At 54.7% G+C, this 24,553-nt stretch overlaps 1 protein-coding gene across 1 annotated transcript in view; it reads right to left on the bottom strand.

Moving 5' to 3' along the window:
* Window positions 1-1,760: 1,760 nt before the first annotated feature.
* TNFRSF8 (TNF receptor superfamily member 8) overlaps window positions 1,761-24,553 on the bottom strand; it is a gene marked incomplete at both ends in the record, with an annotated part of 59,454 nt that continues 36,661 nt past the window's right edge. The window contains 12 exons of the mRNA XM_080691289.1: window positions 1,761-1,996; window positions 6,583-6,763; window positions 7,981-8,048; window positions 15,129-15,299; window positions 18,272-18,276; window positions 18,377-18,544; window positions 18,715-18,721; window positions 18,927-18,980; window positions 19,100-19,258; window positions 21,196-21,299; window positions 21,596-21,686; window positions 24,348-24,511. Of these exons, the coding sequence (XP_080547415.1) occupies window positions 1,761-1,996; window positions 6,583-6,763; window positions 7,981-8,048; window positions 15,129-15,299; window positions 18,272-18,276; window positions 18,377-18,544; window positions 18,715-18,721; window positions 18,927-18,980; window positions 19,100-19,258; window positions 21,196-21,299; window positions 21,596-21,686; window positions 24,348-24,511 (1,408 nt within the window). The remainder of the gene's footprint in view (window positions 1,997-6,582; window positions 6,764-7,980; window positions 8,049-15,128; window positions 15,300-18,271; window positions 18,277-18,376; window positions 18,545-18,714; window positions 18,722-18,926; window positions 18,981-19,099; window positions 19,259-21,195; window positions 21,300-21,595; window positions 21,687-24,347; window positions 24,512-24,553) is intronic.

Genomic DNA, 24,553 nt, shown 5'->3' with positions numbered 1-24,553 from the left:
AAACAGGGTCTCACTAAGTTGCTGAGGCTGGCTTTGAACCTGCGCAATCCTCCTGTCTCAGCCTCCCAAGCGCGGTGATTACAAGCGTGCACCACCACGCCTGGCTTCTTCTAGATTTTTTAGATGGTCAAAAGTTGTGTGGAGAGCTACCAGGCAAGGGAGTACATCATTTTGTTAAAACCTGTAGTAAGACAGGTGCGGTGGTACACACCTATAACCCAATGACACAGGAGGCTGAGTTGGGATCGCAAGTTCAAAGCCAGCCTGGGTATTTTAAGAAGACCCTGTCTCAAAATTAAAAACAAAAACAAAAAAAAGGGTTTGCGGGCATAGCTCAGAGGTAGGGCTTCCCTGGGTTCAATCCCCAAGACCACACACACACACAAAAAAAAAAAAGGGAAAAAAAAGTGAGATATCCTCTCCAGTCCAAGTCCCCAGCCGGCTCACCCTGCTTGGCTGGATGTGGTACCCACCAGCTCTTCATGGAACAATTCTGGGGGATGCCAGCCACATCCACTCCATTCTGGCACAAAACAACTGGACAGATATTCCCCGACCTACTCAGAGTCCTTCTGACCACTATTCAGTCCTGGGATCACCACTTTTCATACCGCCCCAGCCGCTCCAACTTTCCCCAAAACATCTGAACGGTTTCAGAAACTACCCTCGTGACTCTTGAGCCGGCTGCAACTTCCTCCAGGGGTGACTGGCCGGTGAGTAAGCGTCCCCTGTCCCCTCGGCCCGGGGCCAGCCCCCAGGGTAAGTCCAGGAGTCTCTGGCTGTCAGATGTGACATCAGGTCACTTGTTTATCAGAAAAGGCCCGAGAGTGGCCACTGGCTGGAAGCCAGGGCAGCCTCGCTCCTTGGTGTGAACAGAGCGCCTCAGGTCCGGCTGAACTTGGCAGTACTCTTCCTTAAGCCGGGGCGCCCGTGTGAGATGGGGTGCTTTCTGACATCCAGTCGCTGGGGAGTGCGGAGCAGCGTAGGCCCGCGGCAGGGCTGCGCCTGTGGCTCACGTCTGGGGCCGCAGAGTCTTCATACCCAAGGTGGAGCGGGCGGTGCCTCAGACAAGTCAAGGACCCCAGGAAGGGCCACAGCTCCTGTCCCCAGGGGGTGGGGAGGAGGTCCCAGGGCCAAGAAGCCCCAGGCCCCTCTCCAGCAGCACTGGAGGGCAGTGGATCCCGCCAGGGGAGACCACTGAGGCTGCGGAGGGTCTGCAGACATCTATCTGGTCCCCGAAATGCCCCCAGCTACAGGGACCAGTGGGGACGAATGGATCCTGGGTCACCAGGGGAGCTCCAGGGCAGGGCAGGTGGGCAGCCACAGGAGGGTCCCGCTCAGCCCAAGGAGGGCCAGGGACCGGACTGTTCCCTCAGTGACAGCTGCACCCCGGTGGTGCCGTGGACAACGCCCAGCCCAGCCCATGACTTCCCTCCTGACTCAGGAGAAAAAGCCAGAGCTGCTGGCTCCACGCCTGCTGGGAGCCGTGCTTACTGGGGGGTTGTCGGCCTGCGAGGCCCGGTGGGTGTCACCCCTGAGGCCGGGGAGAAGAAGAGAGTCGGGTCACCGGTAGAGGCCCCTTTCTCGGTGGATACAGGCCCGGGACCAGTGCTCTCAGAGCAGCAGAGGGCAGGGTGCCCTGTCCCCAGCCCCTGCTGGAGGCTCAGCTCAAGTGGTTCTCTGTCCCCTGCTGAGAGACGAACGCCAGCCCAGCCTCCCAGGAGCACCCATTACCCTCCCTGCCCCAGCCCGACTGGGCCTCATTCCTCAGAAGCTGTCATGGGCCAGGGGTCGGTCTTCCCTTCTTCCTCCACAGAGAACATGATGTCCCCGCAGCTGCCCAGGGGCGGCTCCGTCTCCTGCTCCGGGTAGTGGGGGGCATAGTCCACCTCCAGCTCCGCCTCCACCTCGGGCCCCACCAGCCCCAGGGCATCTGGCGCCTCGGCCTTCACCGTCCCCACGATCACCGTGTCGGCCTTCATGATGTAGACTTTCTCTGCAAGGCGAGAGGATGGGTGAGAAGGCCGGAGCCCCACACAAGAGCAGGGAGGAGAGGAAGAGCTGGGCCCCGCTTCCAGCTGTGTGACCTGGGGAAGGCGGCACAGCCGCTCTGATCCACAGAATCGGCCCAGGGACGCTCCTGATGTTACAGGTGCTTCCTCCAGGATGGGTAGAGCTCGGAGGGAGTGAGCGGGCTGAGAGCAGCCCGGGTGTGCCAGGCAGAACTGAGCGCGTGCAAGACGCTCCCACGCGTCAGCCCCAGCAGCTCGGCAAGGTCAGATGGCCTCCCCAAGGTCACCCCGCACTTAGGAGAAACCCCCAGCCTACTGGACCGCGCCATCCACGTGCCTAAAGCAAGCACCTGCGGTGACCAACGTGTCCCAGTGTCCCAGGGACTGAAAGCGCCGCCTCCCGGGGGTGTCCCAGCCCAGGCACCCCGGCCAGCAGGCCCCATCCCGCAGCCGCTCGGCCCTGCTCGTTAGCGGCCGTGGCCAGCGACTCCGACCGCCTCGCCGGGTGGTATTTCCGTGTGCCTTGCTTGGAGCCCATGCCGCCATGGCTTGGCTGGGGAAGTGTTATCTAGAGGATGACCAGGGCATGGTCGTCCAGAGGTGGCGCAGGAGCTTCTGATGTAGCCTTTTTTTTTTTTTTTTTTTGTGGGTCTGGGGCTAGAACCTAGGGACATTCAACCTCTGAGCTACATTTTTTATTCTTTTTTTTTTTTTTTTTTGGTGGTACTGGGGTTCCTGGAAGCCCTTCTACCTCCGGGCTACACTCCCAGACCTATTTTATTTTATTATTTTATTTATTTATTTATTATTATATATATATCTTTTTTTGTGGTACTGGGGTTCCTGGAAGCCCTTCTACCTCCGGGCTACACTCCCAGACCTATTTTACTTTATTTTATTATTTTATTTATTTATTTATTATTATTATTATTTTTTTTTTTTTTGCAGTACTGGGGTTCCTGGAAGCCCTTCTACCTCTGGGATACACTCCCAGACCTATTTTATTTTATTTTATTTTATTTTTTAATTATTTTATTTATTTATTTATTTATTTATTTATTTATTTATTTATTTTTGCGGTACTGGGGTTCCTGGAAGCCCTTCTACCTCTGGGATACACTCCCAGACCAATTTTTTTTAATTTTTGGAAACAGGGTCTCTTAAGCCAGCGTGGTTCCTCCTGTCTCCGCCTCCCAAGCGCGGGGATTACAAGCGTGCGCCACCACGCCCGGCTTATTCTATATTTTGAAACAGGGTCTCATTAAGTTACAGAGGGCCTCACTAAGTAGCTGAGGCTGTCCATGAACTATGATCCTCCTGTCTCAGCCTCCCAAATGCTGGGATGACAGGTGTGCGCCACCATGTCTGGTGAATGTGGCCCCCTTATAAAGGGAGCCAGAGAAGCAAAAGGCCTGGGCCTGCCCCCGACGCTGGCTCTAGCCCCACACCTGGCGGCCATGGCCGCGGCTCAGGCCAGGGTGTGGCTTCCAGCTGTCTCACCCCGGGCTCTGCAGACTGAATGAGGAACCTCAAGAAGGAACTGGAGGGGCAGAGTCAGGACTCAGGGACCCCTGCCTCCCTGGAACCCAGTTGCAGCACTCAGATTCAGGAACCCCAAGAGGGTGCTCAAGGGCCCTGGCACCCTCTACATGTTGCCCAACGCCAGCACTTCTGTTTTAGGAGTTAATACGCTGGGAAAGAGGGAAGTGTTAGAAATAGCAGCTGGAGCCCGGTGTAATGCACACGCCTGTAATCCTAGTACTTGGGAGGCTGAGATAGGAGGATCGCAGGTTTGAGGCCAACCTCGGTGAGGCTCTCGGCAACTTTGTGAGACCTGGTTGCAAAATAATAAAAAGGACTCAGGGTATAGCTCAGAGGTAGAATGCCCCTGGGCTCACTCAGATTGGACGGCAGGCAGGCAGTGGTACTGAGAATTAACACAGCAGAACAGGACAAGCCGAGTGTGACCTCAGGCCCCATGACAGGCAGCAGGGCCTTGGGCCCTCCATGAGGCCCGTGGGCCCAGGGACATGGGAACTCTGATCACAGGGGCTAGGCAAAAGATGGGGCCCAAGGTTGTGTGGGAGGGGTCCCCAGGTGGCAACAGGAGGCTAGGGCAGGACAGAAGGGCAGCAGGTCAAGTGGAAAGACCAGAGGCAGGGGAGGCCGGGCGTGGTGGCGCACACCTGTAATCCCTGCGCTTGGGAGGCTGAGACAGGAGGATCACAGGTTCGAAGCCAGCCTCAGCTACTTAGTGAGGCCCTCTGCAACTTAGTGAGACCCCGTTTCCAAATAAAAGAATAAAATAGATCTGGGGGTATAGCTTGGAGGTAAAATGTTCCTGGGTTCCATCCCCAATACCACCAAAAAAAAAAAAAAGAAAGAAAGAAAAGAAAAAGGCAGGGAGGCGTGGGGGAAAAGGGGTTTGTGTGGGGAGAAGAGGCCCAAGCTGGGGCTAAGCCATCACCCCCTTGTGTTCTGGGGGTCCAGATCACTTTGGCGGGGCTCTTCCTCCAGCTATGGGGGTCTTCCTGCCCCACCCAGAGCTCTGGGGGCGTCATCCTGGTCGGGGTGAGGGGAGGGCCTCCCTGCCTGGTGACCCCAGGGAGAAGGAAGCTTAGGCCTCAGTCCAGTCCTTCCTTGGCTCTGGGCCAGGAGGCTACTCCTCTGGGGTGGGATCAGGACAAGGGGGCCGGGCCTGGTGCGCACGCCTGGAAGCCCAGCACTTGGGAGGCTGAGACCGGAGGAGCGCAGGTTCAAAGCCAGCCTCGGCAACTTAGCAAGGCCCCCCAACAACTTAGCAAGGGCCTGTTTCCAAACAAAAAAATAAAATCGGGCTGGGGGTATATCTCAGAGGTAGAATGCTCCTGGGTTCAATCTCCAACATGCCCCCCCAAAAAGGAAGGGCCAGGGACCACCTGAGTCTTGCCGTCCTAGAGGGCCAGTGAAGCTGGCGGCCCCAGGGAGGGCTGTCCACCCCCACCCCGTGCTGGCACTGCCCCCCACTCCTGAGTTCTGGGCACCCACGCTGGGCTGGGACTCAGACATCCAGGGAGGCTCGCCCTCAGGAAGTGCAAAGGAGAAGCCTTTGGCAATCTGTCCCCAGACACATTCTTTCCAAAGAAAACCTCCTAAAGCCACAACTGCAGAGGTTTGCTGGAGACGCAAGCTGCCCTGAAGGGGGCGCGCTCTCGGCCCCCAGCAGACGCCCCCAGAGTGACACCAAAGGCCTCCCCGGGGTTACCGAAGGCCCGGCGCCCATCCAGAGAAGCCCCCTGAGGCCCGCCCAGGCGCCTGTGTTGGGGAGGGCGCAGTCACACGGCTGGGTGCTGGGGACGCCAGGTGGGGAGGGCCCGGGGTCTCCGGGGACACAGCACCTGGACGGGGAGTTCACTGCAACCAAGGGCGGGGAGGAACCCGCCGAGGGGCCTGGAAGCCAGCAGAGCATCCCGGACTTCATCCTGAAGGCGGTGGGACCACGGGAGAGTTTGAAGCAGGGGTGTAACGTGGGCAGAAATGTATTTGATCATGGCGGGTGGTGAGGAAGCCGGGGTACCCGCGAAAGGCCCGGCACTCGCGAGTCCAAGCTGGTGTCTCGGGGAGCACCGCGACTCTCGGAGCCACAGTCTTCCCCTAAGATGAGAGGGAGACGACATCCCCAGAGGGCGGCGTGAAGCTGGAGAGGAAGAGAAGTGCCGCACCGCGCACCACGGAGGGCTTCTTGACACCAGCGTCGCCTCCTGCCCCTCCAGGGCTCTCTGTTGGGGCTAGGGTAGTGTTCCCTCCTCCTCCTCCTCCTCCTCCTCCTCCTCCTTCTCCTCCTCCTTTTCTTCTCTTCTTCTTCTCCTCCTCCTCCTTTTCTTCTTCATCTCCTCCTTCTCCTTTTTTTGAACTATGGATCAAACCCAGGGCCATTCTACCTCTGACATACACTCTCAGCCCTATTTATGTCTTTTTTTTTTTTAAGCAGGGTTTCACTGAGTTGCCGAGGATCTCAGCTCAGTTGCTGAGGCTGGCCTCAAACCTGTGATCCTCCTGTCTCAACCTCCCAGGTACTGGGATTCCAGGTGGGCGCCACCACCACACCCAGCTCACTTCTTTCTTCCTTTTTCCTTCTTCCTTCCTCTTCCTCTTCTTCTTCTTCTTTTGCAGGTCTGGGGATGGAACCCAGGGGCATTCTACCTCCGAGCTACACCCCCAGCCCTATTTTTTATTCTTTATTTTGAAACGGTCTCAGTCAGTTGCAGAGGGCCTCACTAAGTAGCTGAGGCTGTCCGTGAGCCGCGATCCTCCGGTCTCAGCCTCCCGAATGCTGGGATTCCAAGCGTGCGCCACCGTGCCCGGCTGCACTTCTTAAATGGCGGCACACACTGAGCTCAGGTCTCTGTGCCCATTACTCTGTGACTTCTGCCATTCCGCCTGGATGGAGACTCACCCCGGGTCAGCAGCAATGCAAGGGAGCGTCCACGGCCCTGCCTCGCTGGCCTGGCAGCCCCAAGGCCTCTGGTTCCCATCCAGGGCCCGGCACTCCTGTGCCAGCCACGCCAGCCCCGCACGCAGTCTGACTCACCGATCTTGTTATTGGTGTGCTCCGTAGACACCCGGGGCTCGCGAGCGTCCCTGGGGGCCGAGGGGCCGGCGGGGCCGGGATCCAGCAGCGGCAGTCTCTCCGGGCAGGCCGCCCCGACGCTGACGCTGGTCTCCACAGCCCGGGGGCTCGCTGGGCTCAGATCCGTGGTCGATGAGCTCTGCTGCCGTGAGAAGAGAACGGGTGCTGAGGCGGGGCGGCCCGACTCCCAGGTCTCCACGCTGCAGAAACCCCTTTCCTCTAGCTATACCCATCAGAGAACTACGGTAAGACCTGCATACCCACGCTCACGGCCGCACAATTCACCATAGCCAAACTATGGGACCGACCCAGACGTCCAGCAACAGATGAGCGGATTACAAAACTGCGGGTCGTGCACACAGCGGGGTTCTACTCAGCAATACAGAAGAACAAAATGATCTCATTGCAGGTACACGGATGGACCGCGAGGGCATCGTGCCAAGTGAGGTCACAGTCACGGGAAGGGAAGGGTCATATGGGGAGTAAGCGGGATACCAGAGGGGCTTCAGATAACGGGGGAGAAAATCACTGGAACTGGGGAGGTGGCCTAGGGGAAGGGGAGGCGGGAGGGAGGGTCGGTGAAGGAATCACTTCCACTGAAATTAAATACGTTAAATACATATGTAAGCCGGGCGTGATGGCGCACGCTTGTAATCCCCGCGCTTGGGAGGCAGAGACAGGAGGATCGCGCAGGTTCGAAGCCAGCCGCGCACGTGGGCTTAGGAGACCCTGTTTCCAAATAAAAATGTAAAAATAGGTCTGGGAGTGTAGCCTGGAGGTAGAAGGGCTTCCAGGAACCCCAGTACCACCAAAAATAAAAAATAAAAAATAGAAATAAATAAATAAATACATATGTAAATATGCAAATGTTAGTGTCATGGAGAAGGGGAAAGCCCACCAAGTGCTGTGTGCACGTACTCAACATCAATGTGATTTACTTTATGATGTGAGAAAATAGTGTACCAAGAAAAGTGTATATATATATTAAAATAAAAACCTTTAGCCGGGCATGGTGATCCACACTTGTAACCCCAGTACTTGGGAGGCTGAGACAAGAGGATCGCAGGTTTGAGGCCAGCCTCAGTTACTTAGTGAGGCCCTCCACAACTTAGTGAGTGAGACTCTGTTTCAAAATAAGGAATTAAAAAAAGGGGACCGGGGGTGTAGCTCAGAGGTCAAATGTCCCTTTCTTCATCCCCGCAGCCCACGGGGAGTCTCCCCTCTGCTTTAGAGCTGCCATGAGCTGTTCCTGGAGTTCTCACCCTGACGGCACGAGGCACCTGTGGGTAGCAGGCCTAGGGAACTCTGTGGCTTTTCATTTGTTCTAAATAAGGGAAACAGGCAGCCACTTGTGCCTACCATGTGCACAGCCATGTTCCCAGACACTGACATGTCGATCCTCACAATCTTCTTAGGTCGTGTAAGCCCTGCCCCTTTCACAGATGAGGAAACGGAGGCACGGGGGAGTTAAAACTTAAATACCCCAACACTATGCCTGGCATGAGTTAAACTACAAGTACTTACCCCCTTAAAGTCGTTTTAACAATCTTAGAATTCTACCTAAGGGCAGTCTACCTCCAAGCTACACCCACTATTTTTTATTCTTTATTTTGAAACGGGGTCTCACTGAGTCGCGGAAGGCCTCACTAAGTAGCCGAGGCCGGCCGCGAACCGCGATCCTCCGGTCTCAGCCTCCCGAATGCTGGGATGACAAGCGTGCGCCGCCACGCCCGGCTTAGAATATTCTTCTAATGTTCAGTCACTTGGTAGAGATGCGGTCGTGATAAAGGAAACAGGTGTGATCCCTGCCACCCCGTACAGGTGGCTGGGAGAACCCAGTGCTTGGCACACAGTGGGCCTTCCCGAGCCACGGGCAGGTCTTGCCCCGGGGCGGCAGCTCGGAGAACACAGAACAGGCCTCGAGTCCTAGGGGAGCCAGCAACCGTGTAACCGCCAACTTGTCCTGGCCACCGCCACCTCTTTGTAAAACAGCCAGGTTCTAGATAACACCTAGAAGCCTTTCTTCAAAGCCCTGGGCAGGGAGGAAGAGTCCAAGCGTGGTGGTGTGTTCGTTCTTTCTTTCTTTCTTTCTTCCTTTCTTTCTTTCTTTCTCTCTCTTCTTTTCTTTCTTCCTTCCTTTATTTTATTTTAGGTACTGGGAATGGAATCCAAGGGGCATTCTACCTCCAAGCTACACCCCAGCCCTATTTTTTAGTCTTATTTATTTATTTTTTATTTTTTATTTATTTTTGTGTGTGTGTGCGGTGCTAGAGATGAAATCCAGGGGCTTTTCTACCTCCGGGCTACACTCCCAGACCTATTTTTTATATTTTATTTGGAAACAGGGTCTCACTAAGTTGCTGAGAGCCTCACTAAGTAGCTGAGGCTGGCTTCCAACCTGCGCGAGCCTCCTGTCTCAGCCTCCCAAGTGCAGGAATTATAAGCGTGCGCCACCATGTCTATTTTGGGAGAGGGGGTGGTACTGGGGTTTCCAGAAGCCCTTCTACCTCCGGGCTACACTCCCAGACCTAATTTATACTTTTTTATTTTTGGAAACAGGGTCTGTTAAGGCAGCGCGGCTGGCTTCGAACCTGCGCGCTCCTCCTGTCTCCGCCTCCCGAGCGCGGGGATCACAAGCGTGCCCACCACGCCCGGCTAGCCTTTCTATTTTTGAAACAGACTCTCACTGAGTTGCCTCGCTAAGTAGCTGAGGCTGTCCGTGGACTGCGATCCGCTGGTCTCCGCCATCTGAATGCTGGGATTACAAGGTGCGCCGCCACGCCAGGCTTCGTTATTATTATTTTTTAATTGTGTGACTAATCTCTCATCTAGTTTGAAGGATAAGACTATGGAGAACAGGAGAAGAGTAGAAAATATAAACAGCCTTCCTCCTAACCAGACTTAGTACCCCAAACTAAAGTGCAGTCTGTGAGCCCTTTTGGGAATCCCCCGCGGCCGGGCCAAGAGCCGGAGTTGCTGTGGGGTGAGGTGCGGTGGGGTTCCCCATCCTCGGCCGGCCCCAGGCCAGGCCCCTCAGCTCAGCCCACCCTGCAGAGGGCTGATCCCTGGGCACTGTGGAAGGGAAAAGAAGGGCCTTCTGCCACAGCCCACAAACTCACAGATCTGCTCGGAAGGAGTCAGGGTTAGAGGCATGAAGCTGGGACTGGAGTGAGGGAGGAGGTACTTACTGTCAGGGTCTTGATTCTGGAATCTGGAAAAAAAGAAAATCAAAGAACAGTAAACTCAGCAAGAAGGCTCTGGCAAGTCAGGTGGTGCGTGCTTGTAATCCCAGCATTTGGGAGGCTGAGACAGGAGGATCGCAGTTCACGGACAGCCTCAGCTACTTAGTGAGGCCCTCGGCAATTTAGCAAGACCCTGTTTCCAAATAAAGAATAAAAAAATCAGGCTAGGGGTGTAGCTTGAAGGTAGAATGCCCCTGGGCTCCATCCCCAGTACCACAAAAAAAAAAAAAGGGTCTTGCAGGCACGGCCCCTCCCCGCCTCTCCTGCCTGCAAAGGGCTCCCTGGAATGGCAGATACCCCTGAGCTCTCCAGCCCGAGGCTCAGGTCCTGGATTCATAGAAAGGCGGTGGGTTCCAGGGTCAGCGGCCACTGCTGGGCACCTGTGGCTCACATCCAGTGCTCACAACTCCAGCGGCAGCTGAAGAACCAGGGGCCGCTTCTCCCTCCGCTATCCACCCTTACGTTGAGTCACTCAACTAGTGGGCACACTGGACCTCTTCCCCAAAACACACACGATTGGCTCGAGAGGGGCACGTACCCCAGCCTCAGCCCAGGAGGCTTCTGCTGGGCCAACAGTTGGTCTGTGGTGACGGCTACCCCCGGGAGCACCAACACAAAACTCACTGAATGATGTCCAGACAGGTGACAGAGAGGGTGACGAACCCAAGACCCAGAGGATGGCAGATGAACACCCCCCAGACCTGCCGGAAGCCAGCCTACGCCGCGGCCCATGTGAGCTAGGTTTTTGTTTTTGTTTATTTCTATCTTTGGTGAGTCTGAAATTTCGCAGACAACAGCTCTTGAAGAAGTTCAGGACCTCCCTTCCTCAAATGCCTCCCCGCCGGGGGCTCAGGAGATGCTGTTAATAAGGACCAGGTCACAATGACATCTAAGGATGGAAGTGGTACCCAAGCATCCCAGGGCAAGTCAGCCCAGGCCCAACACAGACCATCCTCTAGGGGAGCAGCATCTTCACCAACTTTCCTTTACCCAGAGGCCACTCACAGACACCCAGGATGCACTTGGTGCCGTGTACACATCTGCCTAAACAAGGCCGCTATGCAAGGCTGCCGCACCGGCCAAGCTGCCTCCAGAATGTGCTTTCTGGATTTAGCAGCTCTGGGGAAATGTCAGTCCTGAGTCCTAGCTGACAAAGTCACAGAGGGTCAAGCAATAAATAAGATCATATACCAAGCCGGGCGCGGTGGCGCACGCTTGTGATCCCAGTATTCAGGAGGCTGAGACAGGAGCATCACGGTTCGCGGCCTGCCTCAGCTACTTAGAGAGGCCTTTTGCAACTCAGTGAGACCCTGTTTCAAAATAAAGAATAAAAAATGGGGCTAGGGGTGTAGTTCGGAGGTCAAATGTGCCTGGGTTCCATCCCCGGTACCACACACACACACACACACACACACACACACACACACACACAATACCAATTGGAGCCAGGTGAGGTGGTGTGTGTCTGTAACTTCCGTACTTGGAAGCTGAGATGGGAGAATCACAGATTCGAGGTCAGGCTCAGCAACGTGGTGAGACTCAGCAATTTAATGAGACCCTGTTTCAAAATTTAAAAAAAATAATTAAAAATTAAAAAAAGCTAGCCGGGCGTGGTGGCGCACGCTTGTAATCCCCGCGCTTGGGAGGCGGAGACAGGAGGATCGCACAGATTCGAAGCCAGCCGCGCTGGCTTAAGAGACCCTGTTTCCACTTAAGAAAGTATAAAAATAGGTCTGGGAGTGTAGCCCAGAGGTAGAAGGGTTTCCAGGAACCCCAGTACCACCAAAAAAGTTAAAAAATAGATTCAGAGTGATAGAAACATAGACATGCCTGGTTCCATCTGTGTGTGTGTGTGTGTGTGTGTGTGTGTGTGTGTGTAGTATTAGGATTGAACCCAGGGGCATTCTACCACTGAACTATATCCAAGCTCTATTTTTTTTTTTTTTTTTTTTTTTTTTTTTTTTTTGCGGGTCTGGGAATGGGGATGGAACCCAGGGGCATTCAACCTCTGAGCTACAGCCCCTGCCCAATTTTTTATTCTTTATTTTTGAAACAGGGTCTCACTGAGTTGCGAAGGGCCTCACTAAGTAGCTGAGGCTGTCTGCGAACCGCGATCCTCCAGTCTCAGCCTCCCGAATGCTGGGATTACAAGCGTGCGCCACCACGCCCGGCTACCCAAGCTCTATTTTATTTTGTATTTTGAAGCAGGGTCTCACTGAATTGCAAAGGGCCTCACTACGGAGCTGAGGCTGGCTGTGAACCTAAGATCTTCCTGTCTCGGCCTCCCAAGTCCTGAGTTACAAGCGTGCACCACCACACCTGGCTGGCTCCATCCTTCCAAAGCCCAAGAGAGCCTTTTTGGGGACCACATCCTCAGGAAGTAACCTTAAAAGGACACAAAGGCTGTGCACAGCAGCGGCATTTATAATAACCTCCAAATTGAAAATAAGCCAAATGCTGATAAAGGAAGCAGCCTCGGAGTCCTGGAACTATAAAACTCAGCAGTTATTACGTTGCTTCTCTGAGCCTCAGTCTTCTTCTCTAGAAAATGGGACGATCACATCAACATCGGAAGGTTTTGTGAAGACAGAATGGGTTCTCAGGAGAGAAGGTGCCCTATGATAAGTCAAGTTGTGCGTGTAGACCTTTGATATGAAAAGAAGGCACTTTACTCTGCACCCAGACCCAAGGCCCTGGTCTCACCATGAAAAAAATATTAGACAAATCCCCGCAAAATATGTGACCAAGGCCAGGCGTGGTGACGCACCACCTGTAATCCCGGTACTTTGGAGGCTGAGGCGGGAGGATGGCAGGTTCAAGGTCAGCCTCTGCAACTTAGCAAGGCCCTTCACAATTTAGGGAAACCCCGTTTCAAAATAAAAAATGAAATAGGGCTGGGGGTGTAGCTCAGAGGTAGAATGCCCTGGGCTCAGTTTCCAGTAACCTCTACACACACACACACACACACACACACACACACACACACACACACACAGAGATAGAGAAAAAACTGTCAAGGTACAAAGGTCAAGGGAAGTCGGAGAGAGACTGCTGTCACAGGTCAGAGGAACCTAAGGAGACCTGACAACTAAAGAAAACCAAGCAAATACAAATAAAGTTTGGGCTTCAGTTAAAAATAACATATCCTGAACCGGGCGTGGTGGCGCACACTTGTCATCCCAGCATTTGGGAGGCGGAGACAGGAGGATCGCGGTTCGCGGACAACTTCAGCTACTTAGTGAGGCCCTCGGCAACTCAGTGAGACCCTGTTTCAAAATAAAGAATAAAAAAGAGGGTTGGGGGTGTAGCTTAGAGGTAGAATGCTCCTGGGTTCCATTCCCAGCACCAAAAAAATAAAAATAAAGAAATAGGCCAAAGCAAATCTCACCGAGCGCAGAGGTCAGATTTCTTAAGCGCTTTTCCCCTAAAAATGTTTCCGTCTGTCTGTCTTTAGTTACTGGTTTCCTGGCTTTTTGGAATGGCCACGGTCTTCTCAGAAGCCCAGCACCCCAGGACCCGAGCCCGGGACATCCTGTACAGCACTGGCCCCCCTCTTCAGGAACAAGTGCACGGCCTCACGGCAGCCCAGAAGCCACTCTCAGGGGCGCGCGAGTCCTGACGCACAACTCAAAGCTCCTGGTCCTCCAGCCCATCCTCCTTTGACTTTTCTCCCGTCAGTCCCATCCCCTTCTGGCTGTGATTCCCGCCACTGTGCAAAGAACAGCCCCAGGGACGGAGCCTGCTGCAGAGGCTCAGCAGCTTCAGGGGCAGGCACCCCAGCCCCGCACCCCGGGCTCCCTGGAGGGACAGCCCAGGAGGTAGGGGGGAGAGGAGCAGAAGCCTTGTAGAATGAATCAGTGCCCAAAGCTGGCCTGTAATTCCAGTACTTGGGAGGCTGAGCCAGGAAGATCACCAATTCGAGGCCAGCCTCAGCAGTTTGGTGAGGCCCTCAGCAACTTAATGAGATGCTGTTTAAAAAATTAAAAAAAAAAAAAAGAGCCGGGCGTGGTGGCGCACGCTTGTAATCCCCGCGCTTGAGAGGCTGAGACAGGAGGATCGCGCAGGTTCGAAGCCAGCCTCAGCTACTTGGTGAGGCTCTCAGCAACTTAGTGAGACCCTGTTTCCAAATAAAGTATAAAATAAGTCTGGGAGTATAGCCCAGAGGTAGAAAGCCCCTGGGTTCCACTCCCAGTACCATAAATAAATAAATAAATAAATAAATAAATAAAGCAAGCAAGCCAGCCAGCCGGGCATGGCAGCACACGCTTGTAATCCCAGTACTTGGAAGGCTGAGACAGGAGGAGCACAGGTTCAAGACCAGCCTCAGCTTCCTAGTGAGGCCCTCTACAACTTAGTGAGACCCTGTTTCAGAATAAAGAATAAAATATAGGGCTGGGGGGGTATAGCTTGGAGGTAGAATGTCTCTGGGTTCCATCCTCAGTACCATGAAGAAAGAAAGAAAGAAAGAAAGAAAGAAAGAAAGAAAGAAAGAAAGAAAGAAAGAAAGAAAGAAAGACAGACAGCCGGGTGTGGTGGCGCACACCTATAATCCCAGTACTTGGGAGGCTGAGACAGGAGGAGCGCAGGTTCGCAGCCAGCCTCAGCTACCTAGTGAGGCCCTCCAAAACTCAGTGAGACCCTGCTTCAAAATAAAGAATAAAATATTGGGCTGGGGGTGTCGCTTGGAGGTAGATGCCCCTGGGTTCCATCTCCAGTTACACACACACACATACTGTGGATATAGCTCATGGGTAGAACACCACTGGGCTCCATCCTACTGCCAAGGGGAAGGAAGGAAGGAAGGAAGGAAGGAAGGAAGGAAGGAAGGAGAAAAGAAAGAGTTTATTGAACACAGAGGTACGAGGACAGTCACAAGGACTCAGGCGCCAGCTTAGTGGGCTGTCTTATCCAATTTGCTACAAGGATCTCCTAATCTGTTAACAAAGATGGTAACAAATTATAACGTGATTATAACAAGTGAGTACAAGACTGAAATAGGAATCCACAGGTGCCTGCAGACATAAATATACAGAGAAAATGACAGCCCTGTGTGTGTGCGCGTGCGTGCGTGCATGCGTGCGTGTGGCAGGCATTTATTTCTATGGGGAGGAATGTCCTGAGTGTAGCAGGCCGGCCCACACCTTGCACGCGCTCCGAGCACACAGAGCCACGCGGGCACAAAAGGAAACCTGGCCGGACGCCCCGGGAGAGCCCGGCATCAGCCCTGGAATCTTCCCGCAGGATGCACGCCCTGAACCCGCTCACAGGGAGCATCGGACAGACTCAGAGCCAGGGGCTTCCGCCAGCCCGCTAGCCGGCGCTGCGTCCAGCATCGGCCGTGGAAGCGAAGAAAAAGACTAGAAACCGGCCCGCCTGGAGATGCCAGAGACCGGGCGGCCCGAGGCAGTGAGCCGTCCTGAACCAGATCCTTCCGCCCTGGAGGACATTAGTGGGCCAGTGAAGAAACCTGACAGGCCTGAGAGCCGGCTGGTGGTCACAGATTGATCTGAATTCCCTGATTCCGGTGATTCTACTACAGTCATGGAAAAATGCGCCCGTGTGTGTATAAAATACACACTAAGGTATTCAGGGAGGATAAGGTATCAAATCAGTTACTCTCAAAAGGGCCCAGGGAGCCGGGCGTGGTGGCGCACCAGCATCCGGGAGGCTGAGACAGGAGGATTGCAGTTTGGAGCCAACCTAAGCTACTTAGTGAGGCCCTTTGCAACTCAGTGAGACCCTGTTTCAAAATAAAGAATAAAGCAGGGCTTGGTGGCGCACGCTTGTAATCCCCGCGCTTGGGAGGCTGAGACAGGAGGATCGCGCAGGTTCGAAGCCAGCCTCAGCTACTTAGTGAGGCTCTCAGCAATTTAGCGAGACCCTGTTTCCAAATAAAATGTTAAAAAAGGTGTGGGAGTGTAGCCCGGAGGTAGAAAGCCTCTGGGTTCCACCCCTAGTACCACCAAAAAAAAAAAAAAAAAAAAGAATAAAAAATAGGGCTGGGGGTGTAGCTCAGAGGTAGAATAGCCCTGGGCTGCATCCCCAGTACTGCAAAAAAAAAAAAAAAAAAAAAAAAAAAAAAAAAACAGGGGGCCCAAGGAAAAATAAATAAGGTCTTTGTACTATGCTTAAAACTTTTGTGTAAGTTTGAAATGGCTTCAGAACAACAACAACAAAAAAAAATTCCCCTAGATTTTCCCCGAAATAATAGTGAAGATAATAACTCAGTGCACGTTAAGGGTCAGGAGAATTTCTGAGCCGGGCGTGGTGGTGCACACTTGTCATACGGTACTTGGGAGGCTGAGACAGGAGGATCACAGGTTCACGGCCAGCCTCGGCTACTTAGTGAGGCCCTCCACTACTTAGTGAGGCCCTGTTTCAAAATAAAGAATAAAAATAATAAAGCTGGGGGGTGTAGCTGGAAGTAGAATACTCCTGGGTTCAAGCCTCAGTACCGCGCACACACACACAAAGTACCTTAGAGCCAGGTATGGTGGCGCACGCATGTAATCTTAGTATTTGGGAAGCTAAAACAGGAGGATTACAGTTTTGAGCCTTAGCAATTCAGTGAGACTCTCAGTAACCAAGAGAGACCCTGTTCCCATATAATAACCAACAACAAGAACAACAACAAAACAACAACAACAACAACAACAACAACAACAACAACAATAATAATAATAATAATAATGGGCTGGGGCTCAAAGGTAGAATGCCCCTGGGTTCAATCTCAGTTATCAACTCACACACACACACAGAACTTCAGAGCAATGGCTTCCCCCAGAGGCCATGTGACGGAGTCTGGTGCACTTTGGGTTGTCATAAGTGGGGGTTGTTACTGGCATCTGGCGGGCTCCTAAACATCCTAACGGTACACAGGACAGCAAGCAAAGAATTAGCCGGTCCCAAATTGCAACAGAGCTGAGAGCGCTGCTCACGGGCATCTCAAGAACCGGTTGAGATGCCTCTTTCTGGGCATCTCAAGAACAATCATGGCAAAATCCCTGGCTGCTGCTCGTGAAGCTCGAGCCCCGAGGCCTGCGATGGGTGCTTCAGGCTCCGGTGCCGCAGGCTGCTCAGCTGTGCACTGGGGACAGCGGCAGCAGGCGCCTCTCTGGTCTCTGCAGGAGTCAAGGGAAATCGTGTGTGCTTCGCAAACACCTGCCCCAGGGGCACGTGTGATAAGGTCAAGTGAGGCCGGGAGATGGGCAGTGAGCCTCTGATGACCCCTGCCTAGGTCACGGCCCCCTCCCCCATGCACAGAGGACAGGAGCTCGCCCGCAGAGGCCTGGATGTGCTTGTGGGGAGGCATCCGCCCATCCCACCCAACCTCTCACACCAGAACCAGGCGCGGTGGCGCTCACCTGCAATCCCCGTACATGGGAGGCTGGGACAGAAGGATCGCAGGTATGACGACGAGGCCAGCCTCAGCAACTTAGCGAGACCCTGTTTCAATATAAAAATAAATAAATAAATATATAAATAAATAATACAAACAGCTGAGGGTGTAGCTTGGAGGTAGAATGCATGTGAGAGCTGGGACAGACGCTGTCCCCAGACAGAACCTGTGCCAAGAAAATGTTCAGGAATAAATGAACAAGACAGTGAGTAAGTAGTTGACGGCTCCGGGGAGGGCACGGGGGTACCCACCCTGCCAGTCTATGCCAATGTTGAACCCCGGGTGCTTCACGTCCTGGACACACCTCCCTCCATCTCAGGCCGGGGAACCCAGACCCAGGGGGGCCCATGGGAAACCCGGGGGCCAGAAGAGGCCGGGACGGACTGTCCCACACTGAGCCCTGGTCTGTTCCTCGTAGGTCTTTTAGTGTCTGTCTGTCTGTCTCTCTCTTCTTTTCTTTTCTCTCTGTAACAAAACTGCTCTCACGAAGGTCTAAAGAAGAAAAACAGACTAACGGCGACGGAAACTCTAATACTAGAAAAATGTCAAGAAAGCAAATGCAAGTTTCAATGAGCCACCACGCCCGACAGCTCATGGAAACAGGCTCGAAACTGTCACAACACAAAAACCCCCTGGGCCGGGGCGCGCTGCCATGGCCTGCGAGACAGGCGGATTCAGAACACGCCACGGCCGACCATGTTTTTGTGTCTAAGTCAACAGTAGGCCTGCTGCCAGGTCCCCAAGGGGCCTGGGGGGTCTTGGGACAGGGCAAAGGCCTGGCCTCAAGACCACGGGGCTATCGGGGGGGCCTTGAGGCTGCGGATGGAGCCAGGGAGGGAGGAAAAGGCCACAGGGCTGAGTCCCGACAGATGGGACCGCGGTTGGTCAAGCGTCCCTGAGGAGTCATGCTGGAGCCGCCCTGCTGCTTGTAGGGCAGTTTAGGGTCATGCCCTGCTCTGAGCCCTGTCTCCGCTCAATTAATGCCTGTGAATACCAAGGAAGACCTCACCCCGCCTTGAAGGGGCCGCACAGAGAGAAGGCCCTTAGCACCGGATGGCCAGGACCCATCCCTGCATGGGCACAGGTGACCCCTGCCTACAGTCTGGAGGGCTACCTGGAAGCGTTGGCCCGGAGGCAGGCGAGAAGCGGGCGCAGACACAGGCGGTCAGCAAACCGCAGCCCCCGTGACTGCGCGCCGCCCGGGGGCGGGCACTCTGCACCCACGGAGCTGCCCGCCGCCCGTCTAGACTCGCCCACGGGCAAGCTTTCTGAGTAGTGCGTGCTGTCCCCATTTCACAGGCGAGGAAACTGAGGGCAGAAGCCTTTGCCCAAGGCTGGGATTGCACGCCCCTCGGCCTCCCTCCTCGCCCCCAAGGAAGAAGAGGCAAAGAGGAGAGGGGAGAGGGGAGAAGAGGGGCATCCAGGGAGAGGCAGGTTTGGCCACATCGGTACCAGCGCTCTACAATGCCACAGAACTCGCACCTGCTGCTCTGTGGGCTTTGCCTCATTATAGCCCATTACACAGGAGGTTGGAGAGGCGGCGGCAGCCGCGTGGGGGAGGCCACACAGACCCCCTCCCCGCTGGACCAGGAGGAGGAGCCGCGTCTCCTGGACCAGGAGGGGCCCAGAGCTACTGCATGTCCTCCGGATGGCTGGACACTCACCCACAGGCTCCTGCTTGGGCCGGAAGGTCTGCCCTGGGTAGCACAGGTGGACCTCTGCAACGACACCAGGAGGGGGCTGCGGTGCTGGCCCCGGAGGGAAGGGCGGGCAGGGCTGGACGGCCGGCCTGGCCCAGAGCAGCCTCCTCCCCAGGGCCCCGGGCACGTCCACTCACTCTGCCGAATCCGCCTCCTGCAGGCCTTCAGGTGGCACAGCAGGAAGGAGCTGAAGCCCACCGCCAACACCACCGCCAGGCTCACCCAGAAGAGCACGGGTCCTGAAACAGAAGGGTCCTGCATTCTGTGCCCGCCCCAGCACCTGAACGGGAGCCCCGCTGTGACCACACGGCACAGCCTGGCCACAGACTACTTCCTCCTTCTCCTGGGACAGGGCACCGCTGTGGCTCACAGCAGCTGGTCCTTCCCAAGCCAAAACTGAATCTGGCCCGGCGCTCACCCGCCTGCCTTCCCTCCCGCAGGAACAGATCCACTACTGATGGTTGGAGAAGCATGAGCCCCTCCCTTTTTTCTTTCTGGCATGGGGGATTAAACCCAGGAGTATTCTGCCTCCAAGCTACACCCAGCCCTTCTTATTTTTACTCTGAAAAAGGGTCTCACTAAACCAAGCATGGTGGTGCATGCTTGTAATCCCGGTACTTGGGAGGCTGAGCCAGAGGATTGCAGCTTCATGGCCAGCCTCGACCACTTAGTGAGGCCCTCACAATGAGTGAGACCCTGTTTCAAAATAAAGAATAAAAAATAGGGCAGGGAGTGTAGCTCGGAGGTAGAATGCCCCTGGGTTCCATCCCCAGTGCAAAAAAAAAAAAAAAGGATCTCGCTAAGCTGCTGAGGCCGATCTTGAACCTGTGATCCTCCTATCTCAGCCTCCCAAATATTAGGATTACAGGCAAGTGCCACTACACCTGGTCAAAGCGAACCATTTTAGAGGGTGCAAATTGGAGGTACCAAGAAGCCAGAATAAGCCGGGCATGGTGGTGCACACCTATAATCTCTGTACTTGGGAGGGAGAGCCTGTTTCCAAATAAGAAATAAAATCAGGCTGGGGGTGTAGCTCAAATGTAGAATGCCAGCCGGGCGCGGTGGCGCACGCTTGTAATCCCCACACTTGGGAGGCTGAGACAGGAGGATCACACAGGTCCGAAGCCAGCCTCAGCTACTTAGTCTCAGCAGCTTAGTGAGACCCTGTTTCCAAATGAAATATAAAATAGGTTGGGTGTAGCCCAGAGGTAGAGGCCCCTGAGTTCCATCCCCAGGACCAAAAAAAAAAAAAAAAAAAGGAGAATGCCTCTGGGTTCAATCCAAGAATGAAGAAAGAGAGAAATGACAGAGTGGAGAAATTGAGGTCCTCTGACTGTGGGGAGCATGGTGGAGGCCAGGGAGTAGTAACTACCGCCACCTCGTGTCCACTACTAGAACTGCCAGTCCTAAGATGACCTGAGCATGGTATCAATTCACGGCAGCTAAGACTGTGTGCGCTGTATGCTGGCCCCCGTGTGGTCTACGCGCTGACCCCTTTGCAGTTGAAGAAACTGAGGCTCAAAGGGATTAAGCAGCTTATCAAAGGCATGCGATCATCCCACAAATATTTTCTAAGTAGCAATTATGGGCCATGGGGATGGAGCCGTGAAAAATAAAATCCTTGTTCACAAGAATTAAAGAACAGTCACGAGCCGGGCATGGTGGCACAGGCTTGTAATCTCAGCACTTGGGAGGCTGCGACAGGAGGATCACGGGTTCGAGGACAGCCTCGGGAAGTAGTGAGACTCTTATCGACCTAGCGAGACTCTGTTTCAAAATAAAAATAAGCCAGGCGTGGTGGCGCACGCTTGTAATCCCAGCATTCGGGAGGCTGAGACCGGAGGATCACAGTTCTTGGGCAGACTCAGCTACTTAGGGAGGCCCTTTGCAACTCAGTGAGACTCGGTTTCAAAATAAAGAATAAAAAATAGGGCTGGGGATGCAGCTCGGAGGTAAAAAGCCCCTGGGGTTCCATCCCCAGACTCGGAAAAAAAATAAATAAATAAAAATAAAATAGGGCTGGGGTGCAGCTTGCAGGTTGAAAGCCCCTGGGTTCAATCCCCAGTGGCACAGGGGTTGGGGGATAGTCACTCTCGCTGGCAAACGACGGAGCCAGAGAAAAAGCTCCAGAAGATAGAGATCTGGGGTCAACCTCCATTCCCCGCCGCCGGCCACACTCAGGAGAAGCTTCTCCTGGCCCCTGGGAGAAGCGCTGCTTCCAGGGAATCCTTACCTGGGTCCAGAATGGGCTTTCCAGTGGAGGAGAGGGAGACAGTGGAAATGGATGACGTCCTGCTGGTCGGGAAGTCCCCCAGGGGGCTCAGGGTGGGGGCGGAGCTGCGGGGAGAGGTGACGTCAAGACGGAAGGCGGCAGCGTGTGTTCAGGAACAATTTTGCCAAAGCCTGGGTCTCCCCGGATCTCTGTGCAGAGGTGCCACCAGGCCCCACACGGGCAGGGGCAGGGTGTTTAGACTTGGACTTTTCCAGTGGTTCCAGCACTGAGCTGGGCCCCTGTTTCCCAAGAGGTGGTCTTGTGGGTTCCTGTAGAGGACCCAGCCCGGTCGACCCCCAGCTGCCTGCAGGGGCGGCTCCATCCTGGCCCAGCCAAAGGGAGAGGCGGGGCTGGAAGTCACCTGGCAGGAGTCTGGCTGTTCTCTGGGGTGCCGCGGTGAGGATGGGTCCCCCAGGGAGGAGGCTCCGAGGTGTCATCCCTTCCAGCTATACCTGCGGGATCTTAAGAGTCAGTGTCAAGGAGCCCGGGGTCTCCAGGGAAGACCAGCAGGGTGACCGGCAGAGAGGGGACCCAGTGGGAGCTGTACGTAACACAGGATCCCCGCTGCTGGCCCTGCGGCCTCCTGTCTCCGCCTCCCAAGTGCGGGGATTACAAGCGTGCGCCGCCACACCCGGCCTCTCTTTAGCTTTTTTCTGGAACCAATACCAGCAGCCGCCAGCCTGGCAGGACCCTCCCCATTGATGAGACTGTCCCCCCTAAGTGGAAACAATTTCCCCATGATGGAACAAGGCTGTCCCCTCAGCAGGGGCAGTCATCTCAGATGGGAAAAGGATCTCCACTCAAGGGACGATGGCCAGCCAGGCTCCATGACCCACGCCTCCCAGTCCTCAGGAGGCTGGGACAGGAGGATCGCAGTCCAGGCCAGCTTCAGCCACCTAGTGAGCCTCTCAAAGACCTAGCAAGGCCCTGTTTCAAAACCACAGGGAGGTGGTCACCAGTCTTAGGCTGGGGCTATGAGACCGCCAAGGGAACTGTGCTCTGAGAACACCCCCGAGGAGACCCGGTGCCACCTGATCAACCCAGAAGCTCTGCAGACAGGAGCCAGGGGCACCGGAGGCCCAGCAGCCTCTGTCCTCTTACAGAGCCCTCCCACGCCCTCTACTGGCAACAATGAGCATCGCGCTCGCTGTAAAGAAACACCTGAGTCCAGCCTTTGAGAGAGCAGAAAAGGGTGAATTGGGAGCCGAGGATAACAAGCACACTTCCACCGGGCATGGTGACGCATGATTGTAATTCTAGTACTTGGGAGGCTGAAACAGGAGGTTGGCAGGTTCTAGGCCGGCCTCAGCTTGGGGGTAGAATGCCTCTGGGTTCATCCTTCAGAACCACAACCCAAAGCATACTTCACTGGGCGTGGTGGTGCGTGTAATCCCGATACTTGAGAGGCTGAAGCAGGAGGATCACAGGCTCGAGGCCAGCCTCAGCAACTTGGGGAGAATTCAGCAACTTAGCAAGACTCCATTCCAAAATCATAAAAGGGGGTCTGGGGGCACGGCTCAGAGGTAGGCATGACCCTGGCATGCGGCATGTCTGAGTCTCCTGTTTGCCAGGCTCGGGGCAGGTGACTTCCAGCTGGACGCAGTGGCGCACACTTGTGATCCCAGCACTCGGGAGGCTGAGACGGGAGGATCGCGGTTCACAGCCAGCCTCAGCTACTTAGTGAGGCCCTCCGCGACTCAGTGAGACCCTGTTTCAAACTAAGAATAAAACATAGGGCTGGAGGTGTAGCTTAGAGATAGAATGGCCCTGGGTTCCATCCCCAGAACCACGAGAGAGAGAGAGAGAGAGAGAAAGGGAGGGAGAGAGAAAAGGAGGGAGAGGGAGAGGGATAGAGAGAGAGAGAGAGAGAGAGAGAGAGAGAGAGAGAGAGAGAGAGGACCTCCAAAGCAGAACACAAAAAACACAGGTCATAAAGGAAAAATGGGCCAATTTGACAACAATACGCTATGAGCATCTCCACCCAGACACCAGGGAGGGAAGGCTCGGGCAGGGAGGCGCGATCCTGAACACGACTGTAGGGCAAAGGAAACCCAGAGTCGTAACAAGTCCTACAGCCAGGAGCAGTGGCGCACGCTCGGAACCCAGTACTCGGGAGGCTGAGCGAGGGGGATCGCAGGTTCAAAGCCAGCCTCAGCAACTTAGCCAGGGCCTTTATCCAAATTTTAAAAAAGGGGGAAAAAAAAGTAGGGCTGAGGGGTGGGGTACTTCAGAGGTAGAATGCCTCTGTTTTCTATCTCTAGTACCCAAAAAAGTGCTATTATCAAATTTTATAAATAAATCCAAGAGAGCCGGGCGTGGCAGCGCACGCTTGTAATCCCCGCGCTTGGGAGGCAGAGACAGGAGGATCGCTCGGGTTCGAAGCCAGCCGCGCTGTCTTAAGAGACCCTGTTTCCAAATAAAAATATAAAAAATAGGTCTGGAAGTGTAGCCCGGAGGTAGAAGGGCTTCCAGGAACCCCAGTACCATCAAAAACAAAAACAAAAACAAAAGCCCAAAAAATTAAAAAAATAAATCCAAGAGAAAGAAAAAACAGTAGATTCATCAAAAGACTCAGTTTTTATTACTGATCACAGCCCCAACACAGGTATCCAAAAAATCGCTTAGATAAGCGGGGGGCAGGGGGTGTCCACACAATGGTTGGCTATTCAGTAAGAAAAAGGAGCAGACGCCGGGCGTGGTGGTGCACACTTGTAATCCCTGTGCTTGGGAGGTGGAGCCGCGCTGGCTTAAGAGACCATTTTCAAATAAAAATATATTTTAAAAAAACAGGTCTGGGAGTGTAGCCCGGAGGAGGTAGAAAGGTTCCCAGGAACCCCAGTACCACCAAAAAAAAAAAAAAAAAAAAGGAGCAGAGTGAGGGCCTGGCCCTTTGCCATGGAGGCCGGGAGGGCATCCAGCGGACCCACCTGCACCTCCTGAGACCCTGAGACCTGTGCCTGGCAAACAGGAGACTTAGAAAGGCGGCAAATGAAGGAGGCCTTCCAGGGGGCGCTGCCCTTAACACCCCTCTTCTCTCTCAGTGACCCCCTGCCTGACCACCACCCCTGCAACCACCGCCCTGGGAGACGAGCCCAGCCCCACGGGGAAATTACCTGGATCTGGGCTGGGCTTCCCCACGGAGGAGGGCGGTTGGGGAGCCCTTGTCAGTCTGGAAGCATCCTCGGGGGTGCCGGGGGCGTCCCCTCTCAGGAGCGTGGTCCTGGCCTCGGAGGTGGCTGGGGGCATCTGCGTGGGCTTGGCCTGGGGCAGGGTGCGGCTGGGGAGGAAGCCGGAGATGGGGCCGAGTCTCTGTGACTGG

The sequence above is a fragment of the Muscardinus avellanarius genome (assembly GCF_963383645.1).
Source record: "Muscardinus avellanarius genome assembly, chromosome: 3".
Classification (NCBI taxonomy): domain Eukaryota; kingdom Metazoa; phylum Chordata; class Mammalia; order Rodentia; family Gliridae; genus Muscardinus; species Muscardinus avellanarius.
Note: the sequence above shows the minus strand (reverse complement) of the source record. Positions and strands in the feature narration are given on the sequence as shown.